Source organism: Cricetulus griseus, chromosome 4, assembly GCF_003668045.3.
Source record: "Cricetulus griseus strain 17A/GY chromosome 4, alternate assembly CriGri-PICRH-1.0, whole genome shotgun sequence".
Classification (NCBI taxonomy): domain Eukaryota; kingdom Metazoa; phylum Chordata; class Mammalia; order Rodentia; family Cricetidae; genus Cricetulus; species Cricetulus griseus.
Window position 1 is genome coordinate 171580307 of NC_048597.1, and position 24552 is coordinate 171604858.

General features: G+C 43.4%; 1 protein-coding gene across 1 annotated transcript in view; it reads right to left on the bottom strand.

Annotated features, from left to right (window-relative positions):
* The window catches only part of Thsd4 (thrombospondin type 1 domain containing 4), a 171392-nt gene that overhangs the window by 68078 nt on the left and 78762 nt on the right, over nucleotides 1-24552 (bottom strand). The window contains exon 2 of the mRNA XM_035443747.1: nucleotides 8937-9141. Coding sequence (XP_035299638.1) covers nucleotides 8937-9141 — 205 coding nt within the window. The remainder of the gene's footprint in view (nucleotides 1-8936; nucleotides 9142-24552) is intronic.

A 24552-nucleotide genomic window follows, 5' to 3' on the forward strand; every position in this document is an offset into this window, starting at 1 on the left:
CTTTCTGAAGCTCCACTTCTCACCCTAGCTTTGTAGTCCATTAAGTGGACTTGAGAGAAGGACTGTCTAAGTCTGGGCTGTTTGTCATCACGGAGCGAATGGCTCATAGATAAACAGCAATAAAATACTTCAAGTGCCAATGTGGGGAAATGATCAAAGTCCTGTGAAAAATCCAAAGAACAATGTAACTTTCTTTGTTTTTGCTTTTCTTCTTTTATTCTTCTGCCATGGGGTAAAGCTCCAAGTGTCAGAAGGATAGGCTCTGAAAAGATTTTTAAGTTGGGAGTTGTGTTGCTGGACTTTACAGTGCTGAGAGCAAGCAACCAGAGGCCCCTGACAACCAGCTCAGTGATACCCTGGTTGTGAGGTAAAAGGGAGACCTTGGGATGGAAGCTAAGAATTCAGAATGAGTCACTAGAAAGTAATTATGATGGTACGTTAGGTGCATATATTTTAAATAAATTTTATGTGTATGGATGTTTTACCTGCATGTACCTCTGTGTACCACATGTTTTCAGTGCTGGTGGAGGCCAGAAGAGGGTGCTAGATTCCTGGAACTGTGGTTACAGATGGTTGTGAGCCACCATGTGTATGCTGGGAACTGAGCCTGGTTCCTTTGGAAGAGCAAATAGTGCTCTTAGACACTGAGCCATCTCTCCAGCCCCTTATTATCATTATTTTAAAAACTATCACTCAAACTCATGTCATGAGTTCCTGTTTTCTTCTAGTTGTTTTATAGTTCCACACACCTTATTTATCATTATTGTGTGTATGTGTACATGATGTATGTATGTTTGGATATGTCAAGGCAAAGGAAAACTTCTGTCGAGTCAGCTATGTTCCTCCACTTGTGTTTGATTCCCAGAACTCACATGGTATACATGCATATATACATACATGCGGGCAAAATATTCATATACATAGAAAACAAAACAAAATCTCAAAATAGGATCTATCAAAATGTATGACTACAAAACCAATGTATGAAACAGACTGCACATGCCAACATATTTAATCAATGACATAGTGGAAAGAATGATGTCACAAATCAAATCAACAAAAACTATAAAATGCTTAAAGATACACCTAATAAAGCTGACAGAGTCAACATAAAGAAACCCTATTCAAGCTCAAGATCTAGGATCTGTACCATGTTCCTGAGTCAAAAGACTCAACACTGTGATGATGCCCCTCTTCTACCTCAAATTAACCTATACATATACATTTACTACACATTTACTGCAATCCTGGTTAATTTCCCAATGGGTTTTGTGGATTTTAAAGATGACTTTGACATACATTTAGAAGAGCAGATGCATAAAAACACACAAGGATATTTAAGGTAAAACCCAGATGATTAGGTGAGGAATTAAGGAAGGGGAAGAGAGGTGACCTACAAGAGTAAAACCCATTGCAAAACAATGGCAATCACAAAAGGAGAGAGTGAAATAACTGAGAGAGAAAGTTTAAGTAGGGATGATGGGACTGGGGAGAGGAGAGGGTAGGGAGAGGATTAGAAAACACTAAGGCTATAGGACAAAGCCTTATGTGGAAAGTAACTAGTCTGTAAGCTAATTAAAATTTACTTATTTAAAGAGAGTTTGAACAGGAGTACCCTGCATGGGTAAACAATGTTCTACGAAGCCATGAGTTATCAGCAAATCCCACTGCCAGACATGGGATATTTTCCCAGGTTGTTGGCTAGGTAAGCCCCATGGGCATCCAAAACAGCACAGAGTATTGCCATTGCTCTTTGCTGCCCACCATGCCTAGATGAAGACCCTATCACGGAAGACATCACTGATTTTGGATACAGGACACAGAGAAGTCAACACTGAACTGAGTAGGAAACTCATTCTATGAAGGACAGCTTATATAGTGGCAGCAGGCGGTATCTAGTGCTGGATCCAGTGTGGACCTGCATGGACCCAACATGGAGCTGTTAGCAAGTTGTACCTACTGGTGTAACAGTGGCATGGAGGCTTTGGGAGTAACCAATTACTTTCTAATTGCATATGAGCCTTGTTCCACAGGAAGGATTTCATGTTCGGTATTGTAAGTCTGGTCAAAGCCCATGACTGGGGAGAGCATAAGACTTAGGAAGAGAACCTACTGTTGCTTTGCTAAATGGTCATGCTGCCAAACTATACTCTAATTATTTATGTTTATACCTACAGATTGGTATCGTTCTCAACTTTGGCTAGATGAGCTTCTTCTTTGCAGTGGGTGGTGGTTAATGCAGAGGCTCATAGGTGGTCAAAATGCTGAGAACAAATAACTTTGAGCATTCAGCACTAGATCTATATTAACTTCCAAGACACAAGGAACTTTATGGAAACGGTAGGCAGAAAGAACATAAGAGCCGGTGGATGGAGAAGAGAGCTATGAACTGCTGACGTCTGGAGATGACCTGGCTGTTCCACAGCTCAGCTCCCAGCAGCTGTGGCTAGCCACACACTATCAAGGCAGTCAAAATTTCAGCATGGATAGGAAGGACCCAAGGAGCTCTCTGTAGCTGATGGATGATGAAAGAGGGATAGTCATTCTCTTTGTGGATGTGGATGCTGGCAGGTCATTCATGCTCCAGTGGACAGCTGGAGACTCATGTACAGCATCAATTGGGCTCGGGAGTTATTAATAATAACAAAAACTAGATAAAAAAGGACATGAAGCTAGGATGGAGATGGGGCAGGGGCACTGAGGTAAATTGGGGGGAGGTAGTAGGGGGCAGACACAATATACATTATACAAATGCAGACACAATAAACGTTTTATATATATATATAAAACATATATATATAAAACATTATATATATAAAACATTATATATATATATATATATATATATATATATATATATATATGGGCTTTTCAAAGAATAAAAATAATATTAAAATGTTAATAAGCAAAAATACAACTATAGTGATGCAAAGACCATGGTTCTAAAGTATAAAAGATCAGCAATCAACGGTGTGCACTGAGGGTTCACAAGTGTTTATATCTATGTATGTTTGCATGTAATATGTGGTATAGATGATATTTTAAATTAGTGGGGGGAAATTTGATAAATGGTTTTGAGCAAACTGTCTATCTGATAAAAGAAATTAAAGCCTTCCTCACACCACACACAAATATCAGTTCCAGAGACATTAAATATTTAAATATAAAAATAGAGCTAGAGAAGTAGTGATTTATTAAGGGCTACTTTTATAATGCTGGCAGGGGGCAGGTCTTCCTGAGTAGTACAAACATCTACAAGCTTTCAAGAAAGCTATCAACAGACCTGACTAAGTAAAGCTAAAAAATGTGCACTACAGAGTACTGAACGAAACACACACACAGCTGAAATGCAAGATGAAGACTAAGATTTTCAACAGAGACAAACAGAAAATGGTTATTACTCACAACTGTGAATTTTTAAAAACAGCAAGAGAACCTCAATCGTAAAGCTGGTCAAATTAAAATTCAACAATTTTAAAATTGGCAAATCCATAAGAATATGCAAGTAATTTTAAAAACAGTAGTTAGAAAATGCAAATAAAAGTATACAGTACTAGAACTGGAAGTTAAGTGCACGCATGTTTGTACCCTTAAAGGCAGTAGATCCAATGTAGGATTGGTACAAAGAGGGAATTTCTCCCTTTTTGCTTTCTATAACATTTTTCTAGTGTCCATGAGAAAAATCCTTGGGATTAATTGTCATACAAGCATAAGATATCACATTTTTTAAACATTGATTTTCAAACTATTTTTAATTATGTGTATGTGTGGGAGTATATATATGTGAGTGCAGGTACTGTCCCCTGGGAGCTGGAGTTACAGGCAGTTGTGATCTGTGGGACCTGGGAACTGAACTCAGTTCTCTACAAGAGCAGTATATGCTCTCAATTGCTGAACCATCTCTCCAGCACAAGATGTCACATTCTTTCAAACATTCTAAGCCTTCCCATATAGAAAATTTCTTACCCAATTAAGTCTGCAAATTATACATGCTCCACAATGGTTCTTGAGATGTTAGGTGCTGACCATTATTATTTTAAAGATTTATTCATTTTATGTGTATTTGAGTTTGCCTACAAGTATGAATGTGTACTGATACCTGGCACCCACAGTGTGGCCAGAAGAGGGCACTGGATCCCCTGTAATCGGAGTTATGGATGGCTGTGAGCCACCAAATGAATGCTGGGAACTGGACCCACGTCCTCTGCAAGAGCAGCCAGTGCTTTTAACTGCTAAGCCATCTCTTTAGCTCCAGTTATTATTATTTTAAACTTTCATGAGAACATTTTTCAAGGGAACTGTATTGCCAGTTTGTTTTATAATCTTGCAGATCTCCAAGAACTCCTTCCAAGTCTCCAGCCCATCAACGGTGTAACTTGCTGGCAGGTAGAACATGTCCTGAACAATCAGCCTCTGCTTGCTGCTCTTTCATGTCTGATATCTGAACTGTTGCATAATAACATTAGTAAACTGAACTGATTCAACTGGGCCAGACTTTGATATTTCAGCTAAAATAATTTTACAACATCTTATTAAGGGAGAAGTAAGTAATACAAACTGCCAGTCTTTTTTAATAACATTAGGTTCAATGTTTTCCCTCCAAATAGCAAGTCTGAGAATAAGGAGAATACATAGCTTAACAACAGATAGCAGTTCTAAAGCCTTAGCATCTAGATCTGACTAAATAGGCTAAGCTTTGAAGGGCATAAATGACTTTTACTGTATGATTTTAATAAAAATGGAGTTCACTCTTGGAGTGTCCCTCAGTTTTACAACCTGAAATGGGATGAACACATGTCATTTCTCATATGTGTGCACCATTAAATGTCCTAGTTTCTTTAGTGTTGCTCACTGAACAAAAGAGTAGCTTGGTGACTGGAGGTGGCACTCCCATAAGCTACGGAAGGCAAGGTCTAACAGGTAGCAGGCCAGGGGCCAGTAGGCCAGATCTGTTGGCTAAACTCAGGGTTAGGTTTAATGCACCAATATTGCTGATGTATCAGCTAGGCCCTGTTGCTACACACACCTCCCTCTTCTATTTAGTTTTGCTTTTAATTTCCAGAGCTGAAAATGGTGTTACATGCTTTGAATCCCAGCACTTGGAGGCCGAAGTAGAAGGATTTCAAGTCTGAGTTCATTCTGGATTCTATAATGAGATCTTGTCTCAAAAATTTTGTTGTTCTTTGAATTTTTGGAAACTTTAGCTGTGCTGTCAACTTTGTAAAAAAAGTATCCCAGTTTACCTTGTTGAGTTGGCATTGTACAGAAATTAACAGCCATGTTGGTCTAGAAATGTTGAACTTAATTTTTTTTCCATTTGTACAGGGGTAACGCACTGTATTAAATATGTAAGGTCTTATCTATATGGGTTTGATTACAAAAACTAATAAAGTATTCTCTAAATAAAAACAATTTTGTTGTTCAATTTTCATACTCTAATTTTCAAATTGCACCTTTAGTTAGTAACTGTAGAATCTTTTTTTTAAAAAAAGGATTAAAAAATAATTATGGGCTGGAGAGATGGCTCACTGGTTAAGAGTACTGATTCCTTTTTCAGGACCTGGGTTTGGTTTACAGCAACCACACAGTGGCTCATACCTGCTTAGGAGATTCAATGTCTTCTTCTTGCCTTCTTGGGCACCAGACATCACCAAGCATGCAAGTGCATGCCAAAAACATAGACAAAACATATGCCACAGTGCATGTCTAGAGGTCAGAGGATAACTTGAGGGAGTTGATTTATAATATGGATCTTGGGGGTCCAATCCAGGTCATCAGGCAAGACCTTTTATCTACTGAGCCATCTCACTGCCCCCATCCAGTCTTCTTAAAACAAGTGCAGCAGGGATGCATGGATCTAAGTGTTTCATGGTCTGACAATGGTTAATGATGATAACTGGCCTTGGGCCTTAGAAATCACGGATGTACCTATGTGCTAATGGCTGTGTGTGAACCTCAAGCAATCTCAGGCAAACAGCACTGAACATAGACTCTATAGAGAGAGTAGGAGTTGAACAGTTGAGCTGAGTCAGGTAAAGAAGGCCTAGGAAAAGAAAAAGACCACCACAACCATTGTATTGTCAAAAAGGGTGAAGTTTATGGTATGTGAATGTATCCCGAGTCTTAAGACCAAAAGGAACATCTAGAACATTCCAGGTGACATAAATGCTATGGCTGGCATGTGTTCCTCACTCCTGCAGTCTCCTTCCTCAAAGCCAGCTTCTGTTCCCCTCTCCTTGCTGACACACTGTCATGTGACACTGTTATGGATGAACCCTTTCTCGTGAGCCCACTGGTTTCTGGGCAGAGGGAGCCAACACTGACTTCCCAAGTCACTCTCCCACTGACTCTTGGTACTTGTATTCTCCCCCTGCGTTCTCTTCATCCCTCTTATAGGAGGCGGAAATTCCTGTTCCACATTTTGTGTGTGTGTGTGTGTGTGTGTGTGTGTGTGTGTGTGTAAATCTGTATGCATGCTCACACATACGGGGCTGTGTGCATATTGGTAATAGACTTTGACATTGGACATCCTTCTCCATCAGCCTACACTTTTATTTACTGAGGCAAGGTCTCCTGTTGACCTTGGAGCTCACTGAGTGGCTAGTCTAGTTAGCTTACCTGGCGTCTCTGCCTCCTGAAGGAGTGCTGCTGCTTAGTTGGATTATACAGCTAGGGCAACATGCCTACATGTTGGTCTGGGTTTTGGGGATCTGAACTCCAGTCCCTATGATTGCACAACAAGTGCTTTATCCACTGAGTTACCTCCCAACTACAGTCCACTAAGTTTTATAACCTGGCAAACTCTCTGAGACAAATCGAAGGGAGACTTTGTCAACCACCTTCCCTAATGTATCTGTGCTCTCATTGAGTCTTACAACACAAACCCATACTCTGGATGGGAAGAACAAGGCTCCAGGCTTTTCCATTCAGGTACCCTGTGGATGTTCATGAAGAATATGCATTGCACCTTTAAGGAGCTGAAAGTGATTACAAATGGGACCAGTGATAGAGAGGGAACATCTATGAAAAACAACGTAAAGCTAATAAAAACTGGCATTGTTTAAATACCATCACACTTCAAATAACCCCCAAGGATCATTTTCCACTGCAGGAGGCAGGATGTGCGTGGAGATGTGATCTTGTAAAAGCACCAGAGAAAGGCGGAAACACAGAGATCATTATTTGAGATTTAAAATAACACAAACTGCGCACAGGGGAACTTAGTTTTCTGCCACAATTGGGTCTGCCTCAGAGAGCCATCCGCCATCCCTTTCTCCCATAGACAATCAAACCAAGTGAAGTTAGTTTGGGCTGCTGCATTTGTGGAGGTAGGGAAGGGACAGGTGTAAAATGATAGCTGAGAGATGGTTTAGTCAGTAAAGTGCTTGCTGTGCAAACATTAGGACCTGAGTTTGATTCTTAGAACCCACATAAAAAAAGCAGGTGCAATGGCTCACGAGTGTAACCCCAGTGGTGAGGACATGGAAGCACGTGATCCTCAAAGCTTACTCGCCAATCAGTCTGGCTTACTCAGCAAGCTGCAGGCTTGGGAGCCCAAAAGCAAGGTGGCTGGCACCTGAGGAATGATACCTGAGGTTGGCCTCTGGCCTTCACAGGTATGTGTAATCATGTACACACACACACACACACACACACACACACACACACACACACACACACACACACACACACACCATCAACAAAATAAATGGTATTTTGAAACGTCTGGTGGACACTGAACTGACTGCCGTGTGACCAGTGGTATAGTAGAGGAAGCCATGGGCATGATCTCATGTTAGACTTCTATGCCTAGGGCTCCCCTCCCTTGGATTGAAACCCAGCTCTGTTTCTTCTTTTTTGTGTGACTGTGACAAGTATTCTGATCCCCATATGTCTGTTCTATTTGTAAACTGAGGCTGTGAATAGCTTGTAGGCTCTAGGCCATTTAGAGTGTTCCAGGATTTTATACAGGAAAAGCCACAAATATATTGCCTGACACATGATTTTTTCTAGACAGGTTCCTGTTCAATAAATACAAACACAAGGTCTGTTGCTGCTCATTAAATGTCTTGAAAAAATGACACCCTAGGCCCAGCTTGGTGGCTTATGACTATAATCTCATCATATAGGAGGAAGGACAGCCTGGATTATATTATAAATTTCCAGGCCAGCCTGGGATGCAGGTCAAGACCCTGTCTCAAAAACAAAACAGGTGCCCCTATAATCTCAAAAACAAAACAGGTGCAATCTGCTTAACTTGATTTGCACATACTTAATCTGAATTAGAAATTGGTAGACACTCATTTTTGTGACTGCTGCCAGTGGAAGGCATGCAAATAAATAACTGGGATGTGCAGAAGACAGCACCAGCAAGGCTCTGGCTTGCAGGACAATGGGTTAAATGCAGATGCAACTGGCTGAGATGATGACTGCTGATGTTTCTGCAGCAGTTCAGAAGGCCCACAGGGGCCTGCTGCTCCAGGCAGATGAAACAGAGAGAAGGAAGGATTACCTTTGCTTTGGACCTCCAGGGCGCAAAAGTCTCAAAGGAATTATCAGTGGCCTCAGTCTCCCAGACCCCAAGAGAACCAAGACCAACAAACCTCCCTTCCTTCTTGACAAAAAAACCCTTCCAGCTCAGAGGAGTCTGTTGCCCATTTCATGCCCACACCTTTCTTGAGTAAAGCCTGGTGTAAATGTATAGACATTAACTATTTAGTTCTTGGATGGACCACCTCCCCCCACTCTATTCCAAAGGGCAGGTCAGGAAGACCCCAGTGGCACTTTCTGTATTTCTTGGGACATCTGACCACCACAATGCGCCTCACCACCCTGGAAAGAATTCATCAGCTGCAACAAGTTGTGTGTGTTTGTGTGTGTGTGTGTGTGTGTGTGTGTGTGTGTGTGTGTGTGTGGTAAAAGATAAATGAACTCACCCAAATAGTTGTTGCTCTTATGCATCTCTGTAATGTTAATTTTCGTGGCTCCTTGGGGAATCTCTACAACTCGGTGGTAGCCCAGGCTGGTGAGGGCATGCTTGAACACTCCTGACACCACCTGGCAGCCTGTGTTATCACCTCCACACACCCCACACTTGTCCACAACTTTGTCGGAGCCCAGGAAGTCGTCACAGCCAATGCTCTGCAAAGAGATAGAAAAGGTGTTGTAGAAACAGATCAGGAGCATCCGGGAGGAAGGAGTGAGAAAGGGTCAGGGGATCCACTGGTGGCCTCAGACCAACTTTCCTCCTGCCCTTGATTCTGGGGCCGAGGAAATGGCTCAGTGTGGCAAGGTGCTTGCTGTGCAAGCATGAGTTTGGAGCTCAGCACCCACGAAAAATCCAGGTCTGGCAGTGAATGCCTATAATCCCAACACTGGAGGGCAGAGGCAGGGCGCTCCTTGGGGGTTCTAATCTGGCCAGTCAGTGAGAGACAGTTTCTGTAGAGACTCAGAAAGTAAGATGGAGAGCCATGGAGGAAAACAGCCAGTGCTGACCTCTGGCCTCCACAGTACACATAAGTTGCATGTACACATACCCACATGTATATACACAAAGATTTTTTAAAGTTCATACATGCCTTCATTCAACAGATATCACATAGATATCACCTATTCTGGGCAAGAGCCTTTCTTTTCAGCTACTCATGAAATGTACCCTCCAGAGTGGTGTGGGAGCCCCACACAATACACAAGACAGATGAATTCAATAGCACGTTTGGTCAAGGTAATTGATCAGAAGAAAATGAATAGGAAGGAGTCAGGGTTTGATATTTATATAATTGGACAGTGAAGTTGTTTTGCAACCCGCCCTCCACCCCCAGACTACAGGATGGTCATGAATGCCCCATGCTGGGAATTTCTTAAATCTCTTTGGAACCACAGTAAATACCCCACTTACAACTGAGGTCTGCTGCCAAGTCTGTTCTACATTGCAGATCCTACCATCATGTGACAAAAAGCAACCCCCAAAGAGCTGTTTCCTGGCCTAGTTTCATGGGAAATAAAGTGGTTCTGGAGACTGGAGCACAGCATGTTTGCCTGTTTCTCTGAGGCGCTTCTCAGAAGTGCAGTGCCTAAAGCACTGCCACACTGGATAGCAAGCTTCTATCAGAGACTTTACCACAGTCAAGCTCATTTACAGAAACTCTCGTCTAACCTGAACACCCCCACCCCACCTCAAATCTCATTACTCAGTTTTTTCTACTTTATCTTTATTTTCCATCACCCATTCATGTTCCTGTTAGTCAATTTTGTTTTGCATTAAAAAAATAAAGCTTTGGAACAAAACATAATGATCTTGATTGAAATCTTTTTCCCACTGCCCCAAGCTGGCTCCATAGGGCTCATGGTCCTGTTTCCTGAATTCAAAACTGGGACTCACAGTCTGAGCAGAGAATTCTCTCACATTTCCTCATGGGCAGATGGAAGCAAATAGAATGTAGTTTGGATGATGAAATACTGGGATTACAGGATTCTCTGTTGGGTTCTGGGCTTGCAGAAGATGAAGTCAGAATGGTATTCTAAAACTTGAGACGTATGTTCGCTGACTCACAAGCTTGTTTTGGTTCTTGAACCTAATAGCAAACATGAGACTATATCTCAGGGGCAGAGTGGTTGGTAGACCCCTCCAAGTTAACTTTTGATTGCATTAAATAATTGTGGGTCTATCCACATGGGTCCCACAGGTCAAATCCTGTGGGTGGGGTCAGATCTCAGATCAGAGGTGTTTAACTTAGCTCCTTTACTTTGATTGACACCATTCTGCAGACACTGTATTTCTGCCTTATTGCTTCCATATTCTTGAGTGCACATTAGTCCATCAAAAATCACTGCTCTCTCCAAAATAGGTTCTCTGTAAAACATTATTTCTGACAATAACAGGACATCATCTCAATATGTCCATCCATATCCAATTAGTCCTTCAAAATGTCATGTTTGCTATGTCTCTCTTCTCCCTTAAAATGTCTTACCTTCACCCCCTGAACATTTTAGCCGGAAAGTAAGGAAAATGATAGCCACTCCCTCACTGTCTTGCATTCTCCCTTGCTTTGAAACAAGGTAACACTACCAACATCAGGGTTTCTATCTTCTAGAAGTCCTGGAGATGGAAACATGGCTCCCTGGTTAAGAACACTGGCTGCTTTTGAAGAGGCCTCGGGTTTGGTTTCCATTACCTATAAGGAGGCTCACAACTATCTGTAACATTAGTTCCTGGTGATCTGATGTCCTCTTCTGGCCTCCATGGATACTACATGCATGTGGATCACGGATATACAAGTAGGTAAACACTTGCACATATAAAGTAAAAATAAATAAACTTAAAAAAAATAGATTCTATTCCATAAAAGCCAAGAGTCTAAACAAATTGATGATTATGGATGGGTAAGGTGGACAGTGTGGTGGCTTGAATGAGATGTCCCCCATCAGTCTTAGGCATTTGAATATTTGGTACCCAGTTGGTAGCTGGTTGGGGAGGATAAGGAAGTATGACCTCGTTGGAGGAAGTATGCCATTTCGGATGAGCTTTAAGGCTTCAAAAGACTTGTACCATTCCCAGTGTGTTCTCTGCTTCTTGCTCAGTGTTTGAGATGTTAGCTCTCAGCTGTGCCTGATGCCATGTTCCGCCATTGTGAACGCTTACCCCTCCAGAACTGGAAGTCCTTAATGCTGTCTTCTATAAGTTGCCTTGGTCATGGTGTTTTGTCTCAGCAATAAAACAACTGAGACAGAAAAGTTGATCAGCCCCAGAGATAGCTCACGATCCCCTCTCTCTACACCCTTTGGTCCATTCTGACTGATGCTGGACTCACCTTGAGTAGAGGGGACATACACACAAAGGCAAAGAAGAAAGAATGAACAAAGCATGTGCTTAGAATGATGAGGCAGATCACCTGGCAGAGGCAACTTAAAGGAGGCAGGACTTATTTTGGCTCACGGTTTGAGAGGGTACAGTTTATCATGGTGAGGAAGGCATGGTGGAGTTTATGCTAGGGAAGTGTATGGCTGCTACTTGTTTGTGGTGTCAACTGAGGAGTAGAGAGCATGGGCTGGAACTGGCAGTCTCAAAGCCCATTCCCCACTGAGCCACTTCCTCCATCTAGGTCCCAACTCACAAAGATTCAAAAGCCTCCCAAAGAACTACAACCAGTTGGAGACCTAGTGTTCAAACATGTATACCCGTGGGAGACATTTCACATTTAGATTGTAGGGTTGCAGTGAGGGATGAAGTGAGGCCAGAGAAATAGTTAGACTCTCCAGGGTGAAGCATTAGAATTTTAATCTAAGGAATCAATGACTACCAGATGTATAAAGAAGTGGAGGGTCATACAAAAGATGTGTTTTGAAGACAATAATGTTGGCTGCAGTGTGGAGTGGTCCTACCTAGAGATGGGGAGCAGACAGTTTAGAAAGGTCTCTTACAGAAATACTCTCTTGCAGATAGGGAATGAAGAGTATTTCAAGAACAAACAAGAGATACTGAAGATGGAATCTGCATCACCTCAGACCTCTGTCCCAGTGCAGCCAGAATAGGATTTTCAGTTGGAAATTGTACAAACACACACTGCTTTAGACAACCACAGGCACAGGCACAGGCACAGGCAAAATGTCCCTTGCTATTTTGAGGTAGGCATTATATTAAGACACCAGTGCTACTGGATGGATCCCCACCCAATCTCCTGCACACCTCAGTCACAATGGATGGATCTAGACTTTGCCATTGCAGTCTTCCCAGCAGATGCCCACATAGCTTGGAGACTGGCTTTAGGGAAGGGTGTAGCTACACAAGCAATGCCAAGAGCTAACACTGACACCCTGTTTTCTCAGAGCCCACCCTGGACTCTCAGTGCAGTTTACTTCCCGAGAGAGAAATGAAAACAAAGGGCATGCGACCCTTCCCCAGACATGAAAAGAAACCACTGGGACATCTTTCTGGTGTTCTAGTGGCTCCTCAGCCCTTTGAGAGATGGGCTCATACAGAATACTACCCACTTCATGAAGCAGGAAAGACAACTAAAGAGTGAGGACTGGGCAGACAACATGAATTCAAGACCTTTACTCCCAGCTCTGAGGCTACAGAAAACTTTTTAGATGACAACTGCTCTGTCTCTTGACAGGGCTGTGCTGAAGATCAGTGATATAATGAAGGACAATTTGATTGACTGAAAAAGTGACCTTTGGACCAGGTCTCAAAGGACAAGATGAGCTAACCATGTGAATTTATATTTATATTTTATCAATGATGTCACTGGGTGGCCACACCAGGCAAGTCATCTGGAAAGCACCCGGTTGAATCAGATCAAGGTCTTACCTTTGGGGCAGGGGTTAATTTTTAAGGACTCACTACACACACACACACATACACACACACACACACACACACACACACACACACTATCAGAAATTATTGGGCAACAAGGACTACCTGCATTTTCTATCTTCTCCCAGGACAGGATCAAATCTCTTTTAAAAATTGAAAATTGAGTACATAGAGACTAGTGTGTGCTTCAGTATCCCAAGAGTGACATTCAGATGCAAAATGAACAGACTGACAGACCAGTAGAGGGGGAAGGAAGCTTTAATCCCCCCATTTGTTTTCAACTTTGTAATGTCTAATACTCACAGAGCCTTTACTATGTTATAGGTCATTTGGAAATAATTTTTTTTCTCATTTTATCTTAAAAGCAGCCCCCGGGATTGCTGTAAACTACATGGAGCTAAGACTTAAAGAGAGGTCAAGTATCTGGGTAAGGTTGTGTTGTCAGTTGTAAGCTTAGTTCAAAACCAAAGAGCATGTTTTTAAAAACTTTATGTAAGGATTGGAGCTCAAAGGGTCAGTGGTCATGCAGAAGGTGACAGTTTTGCTGAAGGAGTGGATGATGGCAGTCACCAAGTACAGAGAACAAGTTCAGGATGATGTCACCATAGAATCTTGGACAGAGCTCTGCCCAGAGGTGACTCTGATGTGACTGTTTTCTCGTTTTGTGAAGGACCAAGCACACGATGTATCTCTCCCCCACTGGCTGTTTGAACATTATACTCTACATGTAGCAAATGAATAAATATTTAAGCTTGTCTTCCTATTACATTAATTTCTTATTGTAAGAGCTTTTTATTTATTTTGAAATGCTTAGACTCACAAGAAGTTGTAAAAACAGTACAGGGAATTTTGTTGACCTTCTACCCAGAGTTCCCTAATGACTACATCTCACTATGCATCGTCAGAGCCCTGCATACCACTGGCATCAGCATTATACCGCTAACTAAAGAGTAGACTTTATATGAATTTTGCCATTATTTATATACATTTCTCAGAATGTATGGTTCTGGGAAATACTATCATATGTGTAATGCTTCTTTCTTTAAAACAGCTGATTCCCTTTGCCTGGTTAACCTTAATTGTCAACTTGACATAGCCTAGAGTCATGTAAGAGAAGAAACCTCAGTTGTGGTCTGTGGGCATGTCTATGGGGGAGTCTCTTGATCATGAACAGATGTAGGAGGGCCCAGGCCACTGTGAGCAACAACACTCCTAGGGCAGGTAGTTCTGGGCTATACAAAAAATGTTAGCCAAGCATGAGTCGGTGAGCAAACTGTCAAGTGCACCATTCCTCTGTGGTTTCTACTTCAGGTTCTTGCCTTGAGTTCATGCCCTGACATCCCTCAACAATACACTGAGGCCTGGAAGAGTAATACAAAATAAACCCTTTCTTAGCTCAGTTACCTGTGGCGAGGGTGTTTCATCACAGCAAGAAAGACCAACTAGGACACCTCTCTCCAAGAACACTGCGATGTAATTGCTAAGTGTAGTTGATGCCATCTAGCAGGAGAAACAGTTTGAAATGAGGGGAAGAATACTGAGCTAGGAATCAGGAGGCCAGGAGAATAGTCCTGGCTTCGTGTCTAACTTAATGTGGGATACCCCTCTACAGTGTTCTGGGAACAATCCTGTCCTAAGATATCAGGGAACAGTTGCTGGAACTCTGGCTTGTATATCAGGAAGCCGACCAACTCATGTATAATGGGGATGACTCCACACTGGTGGCTTATACCCAAACTCTTTGTGGGGCCCCAGCAAAGTGTCATCTGTGTGCTTAAGAGGAGCATGGGCGTCCTCCAGACACGGGTGCTTATGAGTCTTGACATTTTGGACATGCCTATTGAGTGGGCTTTGGGTTCTTCTGGATTTGTGACTGGAGATGATGCAATATTGACCTCTTCAGGCTGTTGGAAGGACTGAATGAGGAAACCCGGGAACAGAACCCTTGCAGAATGATGTGGTATGGTAGCTTTTCAGGGAATGCTGGGCTTTGTTATCGTTGGTTTTATAGATTTGATTATGCCTGAAATGTATCCACTTTAAGTAAATCTCATTATCATGGAGCCAGAGGATGCATCCCTACTTCTATGACACTCATCAACTAGTAATATTTCATTTGGACAAATTCAGAAAGTGCTAAAAAGCCAAAGGAAGGACACAGTGGACCTCAAAGATAACTCCTTACACAGTTTCTCTCTTCTTACTGTTCAAACACCATCGACCAGTGACAGCCAGAGAGAACATCTGCTTCCCACCCATCCACCTCTATTTTGTGTTTTCTGTACTGCACCATGTACTGCCATTCAAAAGAGATCCATCTTTCTGGTATAAAGGTGACTGGACAAATGTCAGATGTTCATAGCACTTTTCCAGTGATTTATTTTGCCACACTTTGTAGGAAAATTTTACATGTTGCAAGCCATCATAAGAGAAATTGCTCAAGAATTACCCTCAATTGTGTGCCAAAATTAACCTAAATGAGATTTCCTGGGGGAAATGAGCAATCTGGATGACATATTTGGGGGTGAATTTCACAGGGAGGAGGTTCTGTCCATCGTGGCAGGGAGGGTGATGCCAGGCGTTCAGATAGTGGCCAGAGGGTTCCAACTACCTAATGGGAAGCAGGTGTTCTCTATGTGCCTCAGAAACACACAAGGCAGGGCAACCTCATTTGGCTGGCTAGGTGACCCTGAGAGGTAAAACATGGAGCCTTAATAAGCATTCCATTACAGCAGTGTGGGAGAATATTAAAATGATTTGCCGCTAACACCAATTTTCTTGTATTTATGGTGAGCTAATTTGTGGAAATACATATGGAGGCTAAAAGCTTTACAGATGACATTCTGTTGAAAGAAGTCTTCTGCATATGATAAATACCTCTCTCATGTCACTGTGAGGAATGTAGATGAATACCACCTTCTTGGAAAGCAACTTAGCAATCCATGCTGCTTCAAGCATTGCATTCTTCTAGGAATTTTTGCAAAAGAAATGATAAGGAATGAAGCCAACAGTTTCAGAATGATAGGACTCATCCTAGTGTTATTATCAATACTAAGAACATTGGCATCATCCTAGGTATTCAAGGTAGGGGAAAGTTTAAACAACATGTAGACCCCTGGCAAATGTTGGATGGCTCTTTCTCCCAGTGTTATTTTCACTAAAATGTTCTTGAAGGTATGTTTGTACCCTTGGCCCTCTGGATTGTTTAGCAAGTTTTCTTAACTAATCACAAGAGAGTGCCAATGTGATGTTAGGCACAGCAGAACAGCGACGAAGAGGAAGCAGACACGGCTCCTGCTTAGAGTCTAGCCAAACCACGGCTTCCAGGCCAAATATGGCCCAACTTCTGTGTTTGTAAACAGAGACTGACCTGGACACAAACATTCCCATTTGTTTACTTATTGTTTATGGCTGTTTGGGGGTTATAACAGTAGAGCTGGGTAGTAACCCAGACAGTCTGGTCCATAAACACTAACATATTTATAATCTGCTCTTAGAAAAATGTTGCCAGTCATTGGTCTAAACAAAAAGACACAAAAAAGTCACTTCACTATGGCTTTGCAAATGTTGTAAGGGTGGTGGGCTCAGATTCCTGTGAGGCAAGATTGAGGCTCAGGCAGTTGCTCTTAACTGACTCTGATTGCCTGGTCCTGAATCATCTCTTCCCTTTTTGCTCTGTTCTAATCTGGCTTATTATACAGAACACAAAGAGTTATTATCTAAGGGGCCAGGGAGAAGGCTTAGTTAGTAAAACGTTTGGTACGTAAGCATAGGAACCTGAATTCAGATCCTCACCACCCATGTAAAAAGTGGGGTGTGGTTGTGCACCCTTGCAATCCCACTGCTGGGAGGCAGAGACAGAAGGGTCTGTGGTGCTTGCTACCCAGTCAGTCAAGCTGAATCAACACATTCTGGGTGCAGTGAGAGACCTTGACTCACAAAGGAGGAAAGAATAAAGACATCTTATGTTGACCTTTGGTACCAGCATGTGTGTGTGTGCATGAGTCCCTGCATACACAGAATGCACACAAACCTGCATGCATACATACCTGCACAATACAAACATGAATATGTACATACACAGAGAGCTGTCCTACTGCAAGTCTTCAACTTTTGGGGTGCTAGGTATCGAACTCAGGACCTTGAGCATACTAGGCAAGTACTCCACCACTGAACTACAATCCCCCAGCCCTCTTTTTTTTTTTAATGTGGGTTAAAAAAAAGCCCATTCATTAAAAAAAAAACAAAACTTTGTATAGAACTACAGAACTCTACACAAAATGAGAAAAGTAGAGCCTTGCAGGCTGACGAAGGGCTGCCAGGGTGTGGAAGTGCAGTAATTCACCTTCGTGCCTGCTCTCCTTCCTCAGGGCTGGGATTTCTCCATTCTGGCCTTGTTGACATTTTGGCCTAGCATGTCCTTTCTTGCAGAGGCTGTCTTATGCCCTGTATAGTGTTTGGCTCTACCTGTAGGTGCCAGGCTCACTCTTCCTCAGTGTGATAAACTAATCAGATAATGCCAAGTACCTCTAAGGGAGAATGAGCCTGTTAGGGAACCGCTGCTTTAGGTTACATCACAGCTCTTGTGGGATGTTTAGGAACACACAACACCACTACAGAAAGCTTCAAAACGATGGCAGTTTCATAGAAATGTAAAATTTGTCATGGTCTATGCCAAAGAAGATAGTGAGCAAATAATAGTAGATTGTTCAATTAAAAAACAGTTCCTTCCTGCCATCCACCTAGAGTTCTCTAGTTGCCTTTTAGCCTAACGAGTGTGAAAACAGTGTTTGCCACAGAGTAGGTGTTTAGGAGGTGTTCGCCGAATAACAGATAAAAGAGCTGCTACCCGAGGGCTGGGCTGATGGCTCATTTGGTAAAGCACTTGCCTTGCAAGCATGATGATTGAGTTTGATCCCCAGGACACATATGAAAATGCAGGCATGGTGGCATGCATTTGTAATCCCAGGGCTGAAAAGTTGGAGACTGGAGGATCCCTGGGGCTCACTGGCCTAGCAGAGTAGCCTGACTGGTGAGCTTCAGGCTGATGAAGAGAGATTCTGTCTCAAAGGAGATGGGTGGTGTTCCAGAGGACAACACCCGAGGCTGTCCTCTAGCCTTCACATAGATGGGTTTATATACATATAACCTGAACATGCAAATGGACACCCACAGTGTGTGTGTGTGTGTGTGTGTGTGTGTGTGTGTGTGTGTGTGTATGTGTGCAAACATTGGAAAAAATCTGCCCGGGGAATCCAAGATCAATGTTATAAGACCAATCTATTTTCAGAACTGGATTATCTCTAAGGTCCCTTTCGGTGTCACATTGTTTCTGAAAGAAAGAGAGAGAGAGAGAGAGAGAGAGAAAGTAAAGCCCTGGTCTGAAGAACCTTTCCATGTCTAAAGTCAAGGAAATATGCTTCCTCAAGACAAAATTAAATTGGAACCAGAAATCACTGGGAAAAAATAGATGTTGTCACTCTTTTGAAGGGCAGAAATGACAAGAGTATTAAGGAGAGTTTGGATACCTTGGTGAAGGCAATTGGGAAACTAGTGACTGCTTTTAATCAAGCTCATGGCTGTCACATTTCAGGGCCCATCCTGTTTTATCAGAGAATAACACCTCCCCAAGGAATTCAACTGGAAGAGAACGTTGGCACTCCTGTAGGGTAGAGTTGGATAGGAACCAAGTGAAGCAGTGTTTACAGACCGGAGAAAAGGAGCCCTGTCAGGCAAACATCTCAGCCATGGTGGGTGGAAACAGCTCAAGCCAATGCCAAACACTTAGCTTTCATGTTCTAACTGAGATGGGGTGGGGGAAGAGGACATGGAATGACTAATGGCAATCATAATATACAAAAGTAAGGTGTCCATATTTTGTTACAGAAGAGTAGAAACCTCTAGACTTAAACTTTTTAACCCTATACAGCGAATTCAGTTTAAAGATAGTAGACAAATCTGGCGAAACTGTGTTGTAATTTTTCAGGGTCTCAGATGTAGGAATATCCTGCATCAGATGTGTCCATCAGAAGCTGTGGACTTGGCTGCCAAGGTGTCAGGAAGGGTAATTACTAGAATAAAGGAGGAAAGAGAAACCAACTGCACTCTACAGGGTTGAGTCCTGGAAGCAGACTATCAACAAAAAGGCAAGAGTTTGTTGGGCTGAGAGCCCTGACCCAAGTGGAGGCTGCTTGAATACTGGCCGGATGTCTACGATCTCTGGTGCACAGGCAGCTAATCACAACCAGAGGTTCCCAGGAGTCGTAGGTGGATCCTGAGAACAGAAAGCAATGATGGAGACTCAAACTGGCACCCCGACATCCCTGTGATGCTCAGTCTACCTGCAAATGTGTGTGTATTGTTCTCCACAAGATGGCACGTGTAAGCCACCCAAACAACCAGTTTAGGGACAAGGAGCAGTAGCCAAACACTTAAAGGAATGATCTCAGGGAAGCTAAGAGGAAAGATGCACTTGCCTTAGGCTGACAAGATAGTCACTGTAATCCCATGTGCAAGATCCTGTCGTGTGTTAAGACATGGTTTCATCTCTTAGAACTGTCTTATGGATGGTTAAAAAAATGTGAGCGGAACAGTTAGGTTTTTTGTTTCTAGAATGTTCAAGAGAATACTTAAAAATCTGTCTAAATTAGTTATAATATTGAAGGTTTATAGGCTTTTTAGATGTGACTTTATGGTTATCCCCAGGGACAGCTGAGAGCATGAGATGACATGCTGAGAGAAAAGGCTGCTGATGAAAGCACAAGGCTGGGAGTTCCAAGATTCTCTGGGGTAGGCTGGGGAGTGGTAGACTGTCTGGGGTAGGTTGGGGAGTGGTAGACTGTCTGGAGTGGATTGGGGAGTGGTAGACTGGCCAGGGGTGGATTGGGGAGTGGTAAACTGGCCAGGGTGGGTTGGGGAGTGGTAGACTGGCCAGGGTGCATTGGGGAATGGTGAAAGTCTTTTTCAGATGATCCCTGGCAGAAACAGGCTGTGCTCTGGAGATGGGGGAGCCTAGAGGCTGAGAAGCACACAAGAGCCTGGATGTTGGGAATGGATTCAGAGCACAGGGTGAGGGCACAGAGAGGGTGTGCTGAAGGAAAGCCCAACTGGACTGAGAATGGTCACCAGCAGATGAGGACACGATGAAGCCTGAAGGCTATGTACAGCCTGAGACCTGCAAGAATATTATGCTCTTCAGATCCAAGGCCCATGGGGTGAGGGTGGGACAGTCACGTGATGGTGTTACCGTAACAGCCAGGGTCTAGAGTGGATCCCAGTGACCATTTATTTACCCATCACTGAATTCACTCATATTGATTTTCTCACTCTACCTCTTCACTGGAACTTTCTTCTACAGCTGAGAACATGGTTATTTTAACTCTGGAATGAGAATCTTCTTAAGTGTCTTGTACACTTAAACAAAAGACAAGACTAACAAGCTTATTTTTGGGAATTGGGATGTTGCTCAGTTGATAGGGTGCTTGCCTAGCATGCACGAGGCCCCGGTTTTCATCGCCAGTTCTGCATAAACTGGGTGTTGTGGCGCATGCTCAGAATCACAGAACCGGGGAGGTGGAGGGGGAGGGCAGGAGGATGAGAAGTTCATGGTTGTTAACAATCACACGGTCAGTGTTAGGCTAGCCTGAGCTACATGAGAACCTGTCTCAAAAATATACATACTATAAGCTTATTACATCTTTTTAAATCTCTAGTTAACCAGCACAGAAGGCTAGGTTTCATCAGGGGGATTTTTATTTGAAAAAGAAATCTTGGGCCCCTCTCAGGCACAAACAGAACCTGCAGTCTAACAGTGCCTGTAGGTAATTCCTGAAGGCTGGGAAGTGTTGTCCTAGTTCTCAGGGGTCAGCAACATCTTTTGCGCAGAGCTGGACCCCATCATCTCTGTTACCACGGCTCAGCTGGGCTATTGTAGTCTGAAAGCTATTCCAATAAAACTTTATTTGTAAGCGCATTTGACAGCTGAATCTGGCTTCTAGACTAGATTTGGTTCACTTGCCAGATTTACTGGTGTCGGGCTGTGTAGGAAGCCGGTTCCTGCATTATCCATTACAATAATGGTGCCTGAAGACACCAAGATGTAAATTACTTCAACAGGCGCTGGGTAATCTCCATTCCTTTGATCTCTGCCTATCCCGTGGCTCATTTTGGCCTGAGGAGCTGAAGCCATTCATAGGGTAACACGTCCCAGGCGGCTGGCCAGCCTTTATAAGGGATGGTTTTCTTGGTTTAGTGTCTCCGCTCTGGGAAGCTTATGCTCTTTCACTCTCAAGATGCATTAAAGCTTGTCTGCAGAAGGATCTGAGTGTCCTGCGTGTGATTTCTTGCTGGCGAGAAATACAGAGCGTGCGCGGGACATATGGTGCCGAAACCCGGGAACATGTGAACATCTCTGGCACCTTGGAGACCCCTTGGCTACAAGGCGGATTCAGAACTGCAGGAATATAGAGGCTTCTATGCTTTTACTAGGAACTATTTTGGTGGTAAATTCGGAGAGGTATGTTTTTTCTGGACTTTGGCTTGGGAATGTTGCTATTGTGGGAGGTTACTTTTCTCACTGTTGTAGCAATCTTAAAGAAGTCCAGAATTATATATCAGAAACCGAATGTGGTGAGAGATGGGGCGCGCCTAACAATAAAATATAAGAAAAAAGGACCTCCCGGGATGTCTAGTGACAAGGGAGTGAATAATTTGTTAAGAGAAACAGCAATAAATAAGAAAAAAGGACCTCCTGGGATGTCTACTGACAAGGGAGTGAATAATTTGTTAGATGATTCTGTAAATAAGTTTAAAGCTTTAAATCTTGATAGCTCTAATGACTCTAAAAGCTCAAGAGATGGGGTTTTGGAAGGAACAGCTCAGCTGGATGAGGGAGAGACAGAGAAGGAGGGAGAGAGAATGGGGAATGGCCGGTCACACCCCGGTAAATTTAGGAGAGATGAGGACTCGGAACCTAGCCTCTGCCCTACAATGAAACTAGAGGCCTTGGAGCTGAACAGCTCAGACTCTGAGATTTTAGACTCTAGCAAGGAAGCAGAGCTAGAAAAAGAGGCAGCACGATACCACCCCAGTAGATATCGGCTGCCAAGAATAAAGGCAAATATGAGGCCATCGCCTATTAATCCAGCGGGTGTGCTTCCATCAGCACCCCCATTATATGAGTTACAACAAAAATTTGGTACCGACTCCTTTTTACCATCAGAGGAGTGGAGAAAATTGCAGATGGCTTTCCCAGTCTTTGATAGGGGAAAAGGCCATGCCTGCTATTCAACACTTCTTAAAGGCCTGGAATGCCTGGGGCTTTAAAGCCTCATAAACATTGACGCTCGGGCCAAGCGTCTCACCTCAAAACCTAAAAGGCCAAAAGGAAATGGTAAAATGGAAAGATATCTTAACTGATCTTTGGAGAGGCCCGGATCCTATTCTCATAAGATCCAGGGGAGCGATATTGTGTTTTCCCACAGGATGAAGAGAATCCCCTGTGGATCCCAGAAAGACTCAACCTGAAGAGCCTCTTCGGACCTTCAAAAGTCGGAACTCCACCCTCTCCCCCGGGAGTTGAGAGCCGCTATTGTTATCCAGATTAACTCCTGTCCTTGGCGGAGAGATGGCCACTGCTTAAGGGGTGGGGGTGGGATTGTTTGATGCAGCCGTTTGCGGATTGCTGTTACCTCTGGCTGATCTATGAGAAAGAGGTGGGGGTGGAATTGTTTGATGCAGCCGTTTGCGGATTGATGTTACTTTTGGCTGGCATGTAAGCTCCAGGGCTCAAACCAAGAGATCACCCAAGCGCTTATATTTTGGCTAACAATGCTTAAGCAATAGGCCGCCGGCCAGACAGCTCTTGCACACCCGGAGCCTAGGCTCATTGCACAGGGTAGAGTGTCTGGTTTGAGCAGCCCCAATGAGGGATGCTGAGCAAAGGCATCGCACAGAGTTGCCTAATATACAGGCTTCTCTGGGAGGTACGTTGACCTGCATAAGGGTTACCTGCCCCGAGAATCCCTTTCCCAGAAAAACGGCAGAGGACAGGTCAAGAGCGCTTCGGGTCAAGCTAACAGCCTGATGGCGACTCTTGTACACAGTCTTAATGTTTGATTTTGGGAAGGTTCAACCTCTGCCTCTATCCCTCAACATATGGGTGACCTATTTGCTTGTAAAAATATAAAGCCTTTTCATTAATTAATAAAAAAAGGGGGATATGTAGGAAGCCAGTTCCTGCATTATCCATTACAATAATGGTGCCTGAAGACACCAAGATGTAAATTACTTCAACAGGTGCTGGGTAATCTCCATTCCTTTGATCTCTGCCTATCCCGTGGCTCATTTTGGCCTGAGGAGCTGAAGCCATTCATAGGGTAACACGTCCCAGGCGGCTGGCCAGCCTTTATAAGGGATGGTTTTCTTGGTTTAGTGTCTCCGCTCTGGGAAGCTTATGCTCTTTCACTCTCAAGATGCATTAAAGCTTGTCTGCAGAAGGATCCGAGTGTCCTGCGTGTGATTTCTTGCTGGCGAGAAATACAGAGCGCGCGGGACAGGTCTGCAGTGTTCTGAGTCCTGCTTTAGATTATTCCCTGATGCTCCCAAGGGTGAGGCACCCCTTCTGGATGCTGGAAGCCACATCCTGTAGCTGTCAGCCACCTTTCTATGTGGTTGTTTCTTGTCACTTGGAAATAGCCAAAGGGCAAATGAAACAATCCAGAACTTTCTGAGTCAAAAGAAGGGGGTTTTCAGCTGTGTCACGTGTTCAGTGAAAGGCCCTGGGCAGGTTGCTCACTGGCTCCAAGGGTGTGTTCTCTTGTTTTCCAGGGGTGTTACTCGGCTCCCTTTGCTTATTGTACGGGGGTTCTGAGAGAATGAAGAGAATTTAAAATACTTTTTAAAATAAGAGGGTGTTAAGCATAAAGTATCCCATGAATCTAAGCTGCTCTGACTCATTTCGGTTGCTCCATACCAACAGCATCTATGTCCCTGAAGTGCTCAGGGAGTATTTTCCTCATGGTGTTGAACTCCTGCAGCAATCCAGTCTAGTACGATCTCAGAGAGATTTTGGAACTTGCCCAAGTTGCCCTACTGCTAGAAAACAGAGCTGGCACCCACCTCCCCTCAGCTGAGTGTGCTACCAGCTCATACTAATACCCTTTTCTGCATTCGTTTTCAGGTCAATAAGCAGGATGTAAGGGAGCTTTGTGCTTCTTCACAAGTTTCTTTCTCGA